This window comes from Brachyistius frenatus, unplaced genomic scaffold (assembly GCF_029030835.1).
Source record: "Brachyistius frenatus isolate BFR_SWC_R1_liver_20210118 unplaced genomic scaffold, ASM2903083v1 Contig_2, whole genome shotgun sequence".
Taxonomy (NCBI): domain Eukaryota; kingdom Metazoa; phylum Chordata; class Actinopteri; family Embiotocidae; genus Brachyistius; species Brachyistius frenatus.
Genome location: NW_027210601.1, coordinates 385,040 through 395,000, shown reverse-complemented (window position 1 = coordinate 395,000; position 9,961 = coordinate 385,040). Strand labels below are relative to the sequence as shown.

General features: G+C 46.0%; 2 protein-coding genes across 3 annotated transcripts in view; both read right to left on the bottom strand.

The window, feature by feature from the left end:
• tfap2e (transcription factor AP-2 epsilon) overlaps nt 1-2,020 on the bottom strand; it is a 14,061-nt gene extending 12,041 nt beyond the window's left edge. The window contains exons 1-2 of the mRNA XM_069691945.1: nt 1,778-2,020; nt 1-363 (exon numbers count right to left, since the gene is read on the bottom strand). The exon at nt 1-363 is cut by the window's left edge and continues 81 nt beyond it. Of these exons, the coding sequence (XP_069548046.1) occupies nt 1-363; nt 1,778-1,804 (390 nt within the window). The 5' untranslated portion in view covers nt 1,805-2,020. The remainder of the gene's footprint in view (nt 364-1,777) is intronic.
• A 1,639-nt stretch (nt 2,021-3,659) lies between these two features.
• On the bottom strand, nt 3,660-9,374 carry ncdn (neurochondrin). 2 transcript variants are annotated; one of them, XM_069691933.1, is made up of 9 exons: nt 9,336-9,362; nt 9,164-9,243; nt 8,813-9,070; nt 7,275-8,322; nt 6,916-7,085; nt 6,189-6,427; nt 5,838-6,041; nt 5,557-5,699; nt 3,660-4,544 (listed from the first exon to the last, which is right to left on the bottom strand). In XM_069691933.1, the coding sequence occupies exons 2-9, from the start codon at nt 9,215-9,217 to the stop codon at nt 4,123-4,125; spliced, it is 2,538 nt and encodes an 845-aa protein (XP_069548034.1). In that variant the 5' UTR covers nt 9,218-9,243; nt 9,336-9,362; the 3' UTR covers nt 3,660-4,122. The 2 variants fall into 2 exon arrangements, with proteins under 2 accessions (XP_069548034.1, XP_069548026.1); XM_069691925.1 differs by having other exon boundaries at nt 9,164-9,374.
• Between the last annotated feature and the right edge of the window lie 587 nt (nt 9,375-9,961).

The following is a 9,961-nucleotide window of genomic DNA, read 5'->3' as shown; positions in this document are numbered from 1 at the left end:
GTGCAGGAGCCGGGGGACAGCTGCATACTCCCGACGGGGGTCCAGGCTCAGAGCCCGGTGAGACTGTGACAGCAGCCCCCCTTCCTCGGAGCGCGACCTCTGCGAGTGCCATGCCGCTTGCTGATGCTGATGGATGGAGTTGATGGAGGGGTAGGGGTCTGACAGGTGGGAATAAGCTGAGTCCTGGCTCTGGGAGTATGGCAGGGAGGACTGTGGATAAGGGGGAGGGAAGTACGGAGGCTGGAAGTCGGAGGCCGGAGTGTGGCAGAGCGGGGGAGCCGAGGAATAGGCGGCCTGGTTCAGGGAGGACAGCTGGGAGAGGCGCCCACTCGGCGAAGAGCCGCTTAGTCCGTCTGCGCGGTCCTGCAGAAAATTAGAAAGTTTGCTTCATTTTAGGAGCTCCAAGTCCTCATCAAAGTGTTTTCCCAAAGGTGGAACACACGACAGATTAGTTCATCAAATGTCACGAAGAGTCCATGAGCGATGAGCTCCGGGAAATGTGGCTATTCTTTATAAACTGTATCCTAAATTGTACAAAGTTGCCAAGATAAGAAAAAAAAATCTGCAAACAAAGTAACAAAACTGCAAACTAAAAACAAATTAAAAACAGTTTTGATGTAAGCATTACCCCATAAATACATATATTTTCTTTTTATTCGAAGGATGGAAATAGCAGCAGCGCTTGAAGTGATGCGCACTGGCAGAAGACGCCCTTGGCATCGCTGCTGAACAGTGTCAGAAAGGTCACGGCCACCACGAAGCTGCACAAAGGACAGGTAATGCTCAACAACAACAACAACAAGTCGCTCCGGGAGGGGGGTCCATCTGTAAATAATCTGCAATTGTTTTTCTGCAACTGGAAACACTCATTCAGACTAGCGAGGCGCAGGAAGCCAAATGTTAATTTCAATTTGACTTTACAAGTTTGACCCCTCATGTTAAAAGAGATGCCAGCAGGCCACAGTGTGTGTGAAACATGTAGTCCACTAGCCTACATTTCAAGTTCGCACACATCCTGGTGAAATTGGATTTTTTTTTTTTATTTATTTATTTTTTTTACAAAAGCTGGGTCACCCAGATCAATACTCTCGTGGTGGAACAATGTCCATTATCTGTCAACCAAAGAAGGCCACGTTAAAAGCACATATCGGTCACACTGCAGCCACCCTGTGCAGGATTGTGCATTTCTAATTAAATCCCAATAAAGTTTATATTTAAAGCTTTAAAAACACAACGACGCTCCATCAGAAAGACGGCCATCATCTGTCGTGTCACAGTTTTAACAACGACCGGACACTTTACTGTCAGCCGGTCTCACTCGCTGTGACACTGTGCGTGCAGACAGACAAAGACCATCTTCGCGCACAGCGTCGCAGCAGAACTCCGTGTCACTGAGGCTCATTTGGAAGTATGGACACTTGATAATACTTATCTCTGCTGGAAAGCAAAGAACGAGCCACGTTGATTAATATTTTCTTTAATTGTAAGCTAAAAAAAAAAAATAAAAAAAATCACCATTGATTGTTAGACTGCGAGCTGACAGTTGGTGTCACAGGTTTTAAAATGCAAAACACGGGTGAAGTATTTTTTTTTTTCTTGTTCCTTAACTTACTCTAAATTTGCTTCTTCAAGTGACGATAGCAAATTACACGCTTTTACTTTCGGGTTTAATCTACTGACACTCACCTAAATCTGAGTTACATTAACAGCGAACAAGGCATCGGCAGTCGGAAAAAAATAAATAAAAAAAAATGCTCAGACCACGAGTCACACTCACCATAGCCGAATAGGTGTGGATTAACATCTGGACCACTCTGGATGCCTCCAAATTTAAAATTCAACAGGATGCGCAGGCTTCCCAACGATTGAACGATGTCACCAAATGCTCCCAGATGTAATCCAGGCTGCTTCAACGGTCCATTAAATTTAGAGCTGTTTGTATTTACTTTTCCTTATCCGTTCGTCTGACAGAGATCTTTACGCGCAGATGAAAAGCTGCTGCCAGATACACACACACGCGCGCACAACACACACAGAGTCCTGCAGACTCTCCATGAGCGCACTACTTATAGGTTTTGCGCGCACCCGGCAGAATGAGGGGAGGGGTCGACAGGGTCCACTTCTCTTAAAGAGATATATTCATTCAATTGCTTTCAATCCATACACTCTCTGCACTTTTATCTTTGTTTGTTTCCTTTGAATTATGCCGCGGGTTTTACGTGCCGACTGAGGCCACGAGCTCGTTTTTGTTGTTGTTTATTTTCTTCAGAAATATCTTAGCAAAAATCACACATTCAAAATTAAAAGCCCATTTTCGAATTTTGAACGCGTAATTCGAGGTTTTAGTCGTTTTTACGCACGAAATTTTACGTCCATTTTGTCAAAGATGTTTTTGAGATTGATCTAAAACGATTTCGACGAGTGTAATTTTCTCCAAAATCCCAACTATTTAAATTCAGTCTGAGTGTTTCACAAACCAAATCAAGTCTACTGAATGATATCCCGCCTTGCTATTCTCATAAAAACAGTCGAACAGGCCCAGTCATGTGCAGCCTTTTTACGCACTTTTACAAACAACACAACAGAACTAGAGCTGCTGAAGAGAAGAAGAAGAAGAAGAAAAAAAAAAAGCACATAAAAACTCAGAGGCGGTTTTTTTGTTGTTTTGTTTTGTTTTGTTACCTGGTCAGTCTTGGATCGGGTTTTCCAGAGCATGGTGGGGCTCAGTCTGGGTGTCAAGCTGCAGCTGAGGGGTTAATGTGACGCGGTGGACGGAGAGGAGACGGGCTGAAGGTACGGAGAGGAGTGAGTTAGTTTGAGAGACGATGCTGGAGTTTGTATGGATGAGTCAGAGAGAAAAAAAGAGACGGGCTTTGGGGAAGGGGGGTGGGGTGGGGTGAAGAGGGCGGGAGGTGACAGGAGTCGACGAGGGGGGGTAGATGAAAACTTTTTTTTTCACGGTTGGTGCACGGACTATGGATCAGGGATGGAGTGGCTGCTGGTGATAATCGCAGGGCAAAATATCACTGATGTAAACAAAACTTGCGTTTTTATCCTTTAAACTAATTCATTCTCACCGTTTCATATAAATCTAAACAAATACGTTTTTTTTTTTGGTCTGAAAAATTTATAAATAGAGAAAATGTTCAACTTTTGGAGTACATGCAGTATATTACATTTAATACTGGAAAACTAAACATTTAATTAATCAATTTACTTGATTTTCAGATTATAATACATGGAAGAAAGGCTGTTATTTGAGGTCATTTTACGTGTTTTGAATGTTTGAATTGTCTGCTTCAGTGGAATTTAATAACATAGTTAGCAGAGGAGAAAAAAAAAACCCAATGTTAACAGCAATAAGACTGCAAACAGAAATATAGATGAAAGAGTTTACAAAGAACTTCGCTGCACATTAAGTATCTGTGCGCCATCTTGTGGTCAGTAAGAGAAAAGGAGTTACCTACAGTGAATGGGTAGTTAGTTATTCCCCATCCAGTTGGGACACTGAAATTATTGTGGACCTGTATCATATTTATTATGCCCAAAGTTTTTTTTTTGTCCACAGGCTGGTTGCTGGTAAAAAAAAAAAAAAGATTAAAAAAAAAAAGAGCAACTAAAACAGTGAAAAAAAAGAAAAGAAGTAACAGTGACAAAAGTTTACTGTTCTCTACCAAAATATTTTATTTATTAAATGCATGTACATTTGAACAATGAGAAAGCAGCTCGTGTGTTTTTCAGTCCATGTGGAAGCCGTCTCTGTAGGGATTCACCTGGCTGCAGATCTCTGAATTGTTGCACACATCTCGGATGTTTTCACTGATGTACGGTGAAAACAAAAAGGCAGTCAGTCGCGTTATGAGGGTACATTTACTCTGGAATACATGATTCATAGAAACACGTAATTTGTCGTAATTTCTAGTTCAATTTGGGCGTTTTCATCTCCATACAAAAGTCTTGAGACGAAAGGTAAAAACATGGTCCACGTCAGGTTGGTACAAGTAGTAAACACACCAGTTTGGATTCAGTGATGGCCCCGTTTTATTTTCATTGCGTGACTCGTCTAGAAGTTGAAATACTCCGTGAAAGACCACATTGTCTGTCAGGAGCGGCAGGCTGGTTTCACTTCACTCCCACCGACTTCTTCAGGCTCTTCATACTGCTCAGAGCTCCTTTATCGTTTCTCACCATCACGTCTCTAATCTCCTGCTTACAGATCGAGCACTGCTCCGCCATGGCACACAGAGCCTCCTCCAGCGCCTCCTTTGTGTGCTGGTCAGGCAGTGCGCTACACTGATCCAGCATGTCGACCGTGTGTTTGAGCCAACCTTCCTCTCTGATCAGGGCGGTGATGACGGGCTGGGCGCAGACACAGCCTCCGAGAGCCTGTAAGCCCAACCTCCAGAGCTCGGCAGCTTCGTCCCAGCTCTCCTCCCAGCTGAGGCTCACCTCGACCGGGCCGGGACCGGAGACAGAGTGCAGAGCGCTGCGGAGGAACCGAAGAGCTGCAGAGAAGAAGCGCCTCTGGCTTGCTTCCAATGAACCTGGACAATTGAAAACAACAACAACAACAAAAAAAAACTTTAGTGAGTATAGATACAAGAATAAATCATAAAGCTTGCGCCCATCACTTTTGTTGACACCAGGGGGCAAACAAACATCAAAAGAACCCATCTGGTTTGACTGTTAGCAGACTGTTTGTCCAGGAGGCTCTCATCATACATCTGTCCCAAATTCATAGGATAGTGGGGACCTGTCACACCTACTGGTAGCTTATCGACGACATACATGACTGTTGGGCGGTACCGGTGACAGGCGTACAGACCTTCGTCGTCGCGGTAACAATATTATTAAAAATAAAACACGTTGTTGGCCTTATCCAGGACTTACACAGCTGTTATTGTGATGGAAAACGGCTGACTTCCTTCACGTCCTGCAAATATTTAGTTACGTTTCGGGCTACCTGATGAATCCAAGTCTAATGTTTACTTTCCTTTTTGATCGCCGAGTCCAGCTCCTCATCGAGTATGTACACCTGATGCTCTGTAACTGTCAGTCTGGGTGTGGAGCAGCTATTAAACAGCTGGCATATAATAGGCGTCTCTCCCCCCCCCCCCCTTGATTAATACAAGTTTAAGGATATTCTCCATAAAACCCAAAGTCCCAATCTGCATCTGGTAAACGGCCCCATTTCTGTCCGACCCGGCATCCGAGCTGCGTCCTCATTGGGACGTTTTCACAGGAACAATAGAAAGAAACGCAGAAGTCAAAATAATAAGACGAGTCATCATCGCTGGATTCCATTGAGGTTTCCCAGTTCATCGGCCAGGTATTTTTCACAGGAGGCAGGGCCGTCATTAGTGTTATTAATAACACCGACGAAGTTATAGTGGCAGCGGAATTTGAAATGGTGTCGATTAAAATCCTGGGTTTACTTATCGCCCTGTGAACTTGCTGTAGAACTTTTCATACAAGAGTGTTTTTGCATTGAACGTAAATATTGCTTCAACAAATAACGATGACACCAACTGCGTGAAAAACCAAAAACACTTTTACCTGCCGGAGCTGATTTGAGTCTGCCAATCATTAGTCCCAAAGTGCAATAATTTGCTGCTAGGACCAGGAGGCGGGGTTTATTCACCAAAACGGGAAGTGCTTCGCTCAGAAGCGCCTCGAGGGTTCTGAAACACGAGTCCTTTCTGGAAAACAAAAGATTTACACGCCTTTGTATCACTGTTACCGTGAATGGTGTCGTGACGCTACGGGTGGATTTACAGATGCAATTCTGTCACAATAGTCACAGTTTCAGACGAGTGTTTCTGAGACAAAGCCGCTACCTGACTCTCTCCGGCTCTGTAACAGTGAAGTTGAGGAGGGCTGAGCAGGCGGTCTCCATGCTGGGATCCCTGGTGCCTTTCCCCTTCAGGGAGGTCCAGGTCTGTGCCAGGAAGTCCACCAGCAGGGCCGGGGTGTCGAGGGTGAGCAGCACCTTCCTTGGACCTTCCTCTGCTGACAGGTGGCACAGAGCTGGGAGGAGATACCTGGAGAGGGGAACGAGCAGAAAGGAGGAATCATTACGGACACTTTTTTTTGGTTTTTTGTTAATGCCAGCCCTGGGACACTGAAAAGACCAGTGGACTCCTCCTGGATATGTGCCGTCATTTCTTTTCATGTACTTTCATCTTCACCTCAGAGCCTCTCTGCCCGTCCAGGCCACGCTCTCCTCGCTGGCGGACATCTTGGCCATCCAGTCAGACAGTCCCTGCTCCGAGCCACCGCCCTGCAGGTGACTCCGGGTGTAGTTGATAAGGAACGGCAAGAGTCCAGTCACTTCCTCCTTCAGACAGGAAGTCTCCTCGGCCAGCCACGAGCACAGGGAGCGGAATGTGGCGAAAATGAAAGGGTCGCCGTAGCGACTCGGATCCACCTAGGAGGAACAGGAAGCGATGAGGAAGGTTATTACTCATAAAATATTACTAGAATATTTTTTATATATGCCCGCTTCATGACACGTTTTACACTTTTTATTGAAACATTCCAAGTATGATGTTTCCTATTTCCTGTTATTTTCTTGCCAAGACTAAGATTACCTTCCTATTACATTCTTGAATAGTAAAAAAAAATAAAAAAAATAAAACTGGAAAGAATAAAAGGAATCCAATCCTAATGGTATGAATTAACAAACACAAACGATGATCGTTTGAAAGCAACTTTTAAAAAAATCTGCATCTGCATCCTTAAAGGGGTATACACTAAACTGCTTCTCATTTAAAATGTATTTATCCCACAGTATTTATTCAGAGGTGATGTACACTTTGGGCAGAGCACTGAGAATATTCCTTTGCTGCACAATAATTGATTACGTTTCCAGAAAAATCAACAACGGTCATCTTCATCGACTCGTCATCCTCTCACCTGTTGCAAGTGGTACATCAGAGCAGAGTAGGCCTCCTCCAGCACGCCCACGACCTGCCTGCTCTGCTGCAGACTGAGTGTAGAGAGGGAGCTCTGAGGCGGTGCAGCGGTCTGTGGGACTCCCAGACTGCAGGCCTGCTCTATGGCGGCCTCCATGATGCGGTAACAGCCTGGCAAGGAGACGACTCGGGGTAAATAATCAACTACATGGTCCAAGTCAAAATTCTGCACCAAAATTATATTCAACTCTTTGGAGTGACATTTTAATTGCGGCTTCAGCTTCGCACACAGGTGACTTGTTAAGAATAGGCCGATGTTGCTGTTCTAAATCGATACGCTATTTTGAAGAAGCACACTACCTGTGATTGTATGCTGCAGCTCCGGGCTCAAATCGTTACCAGGCGGTTCTTCCAAGCCCATTCTGACCTCCACGCAGGCCCGGTTCACCAGCAGGCAGCAGAACTTTGGCGGTCCCACCAGCTCCCACCCGAACAAATCCAGCAGGCAAGCGCTGAGGACCAGGATCGGCCCGATCTGTCTCGGCGTTAACTTCGCCTGCAACATGGGCCTCAATACCCCCCACATGCAGCTCACGGCTCCCTTCAGCTCCTCGCTTTCTCCTGCCACTCCTGCTGGGGGCAGAAACGGCACCAGCTGGGCACACATATCCAACCTGGTCTGGTCTTTGGACTGGCTGAAGTCTCTGGAGAGTCGGGCCAGCAGAGCGAGGAGTTCTGCGGTGTGTTTACTCCACGCTTTGTCTTTGGTTTTACCCGAGAGGAGGCAGCCCAGCAAGGCGAGCCCCCTCCTGCGGCTGAGAGTCTGGTTCTGTTCTACCGCTCGGCACAAAGCTGGAACAGCACCCCTGCTCAGGAGCTGGTCGGGGCCCCTGGGTAAGGTACACACAGCTGTCAGTACCTGGTAGCAGTCAGCAGCCATGGCCTCATCAATCACAGAGGAGGGGGAGGTTTCCCGAGATGCCGACACTCGGTTTGCTCCGCCGCCGCCGCCGTCACTCTTTTGCTTGCTCGTCTCACTCTTTCCTGCCGACTCCGCCCCGCCGGCGGGATCGCATCGCGGGTCTGAAATGTCTGGACTCTGCCCGGCGTGGCTCTTTTCTTGGGTTTCCCGTGTCTGTTGGTTCAACGCCGGGCCATTCGCCAAGATGCCCAGCAGAAAGGGGACGGTGGTGAGGAGCTGGGGATGCGAGGCCATCTCCGGGTCCGTGCTCAGGGCGGCCAACAGGGCTGTGGCCAGCGACAGGAGGTCTTGCGGGGGGAGGCCAGCGTTCTCACCCCCTCTGACCGCCGTCACCAAAAGCCGAGCCGGGAGGTTGAGGCCCACTGCCTCGAAGATGCGCCTCAAGGTGGGCTTGTCCAGCTGGTTTGCAGGGCACAGGCGAGTTATCTGGAGACATGGGAGAGGAAAACAACCCCCCCACTTGTAAAGCGCTGAAGTCTTCACATATGCACTCAGATGCAAATGAAGTCGAAAGCAACAATACTGCATTCAATCTGGCCTAAAATTCAGTTTACATTGACACAATTTCAGGAGGTGTTTGTTCAACTCCAAAATGACAGATTTTCTAACATTGTATAATTTCTAATTTACATTCATTGATATAAACGGGCTAAATATAATACAGTTTGACAACCAACTGGGAATAACTGTCTTTTTTTTGTGAGGATGAAAGACTAATAGATGATTAAAACGGTTGAGAGTTTATTTCCTGTCCAAGCACTTTCTCGTACGTAGTTGTGCAAATATTTAGTAACATAAAGTTTCTCCTGGTTTTGTGGATTCCTAAACCAAATTTAGGCGATTTAAAAAAATATATTTTTTACATATTAAAAGATTAGGATCACAAAACCACACGAAATGAAACTCGGACACTTACCAAGAGAAGAGCAGCTAATGTGTGACTGTCGTTTTTAGCATGCCTGAGTCCATGAAGACATTTCTCCAACACCGCTCTCTGAGCATCCGTCAAACCGCCTCCTCCTCCTCCTCCTCCACCTTCGCCTCCTCCCTGCTCCTCTTTCCCAGGCGGCTGGCCGCTCGCGGCGGGCGCAACGTCGGCGCCGTCAGCCATCATGACTGACCGGCCACCCCCCACACACACCTCCTCCTCTCCTCCTCCTCCTCCTCTGGTAAACTATAACCGAGAGAGAAATAAATTAAAAAAAACAGAAAAGGGATGAAACTTCAGAAAGGAACCGAGGACCAGACGGAGAACCATCCCCGTTACCGTTAGCTCCGACGGCCGTTGGGGGAGATCGAGTCGAGTGAAGCCGAATTGCATTGATTCTCAGCGGGCCTGCCCGAGTCCTTCTTGGGCAACGGTTAGCACAAAATATTAAGATTTAAAATTTGAAAAAGTGAACGTTAATATATATATATATGTTAAAAAAAAAACGTACTTTATTCACAGCCTTCTCACACGCGACAACGGCTCGTCAGCACTCCCCGGAACTAAATTGTAAAAAAAAAAAAATAAACCCGTTAAGAACCAATGAAAACGGTCAAACGAAGTCAGCGAACCAATCAGAACAGGGATTGTTGGTAGGTGAGACGCCATTTTAGCCAGCGTTGTAACGTCGGAAAAGCGATGCCGTGTTATTTTATTAGTCCAAAGAAGATAGTTTTATTCTCTCTTTTTTTAAATTTTATTTTATCTTGAATATATACAAATTTAAAAAAAAAAATTCAGCAGATTAACGGCGTCTGTTGAACTGAACCTGCTATTAACAGCTGGTCAGCAGGAGGCGCAAAGCGGAAGTAGTCGGTTAATTGTCTTCTGTATAACTTAAGATGCGGTATAGAAAAAAAATTAGCATAGGTGCCTGTGTAAAACGACATGCGAGTGTAGTTTAATGAAGTATATATTCTTTGACACTAATATCGTTGAGTTTTACTTTTGTTCTTCCCATATGCCGCGAAACAGTTGTGTCACTAAGTATCTTATTTTGAAAATCCAGCCACCGGAAGTGTGTACAGCTGAGCGGCTTGACAGTCAGCGTGGGGGGGGAGGAGGAGGAGGAGGAGG

Coding starts and splice junctions, on each gene's coding strand:
- ncdn (XM_069691925.1), bottom strand. CDS start 9,217: ATGCAATTCGGCTTCACTCGACTCGATCTCCCCCAACGGCCGTCGGAG. Junction 6,428..6,915: donor TGATGTACCACTTGCAACAG/GTGAGAGGATGA, acceptor TGTTCCTCCTAG/GTGGATCCGAGTCGCTACGG. Junction 5,700..5,837: donor ACAGAGCCGGAGAGAGTCAG/GTAGCGGCTTTG, acceptor TTTGTTTTCCAG/AAAGGACTCGTGTTTCAGAA.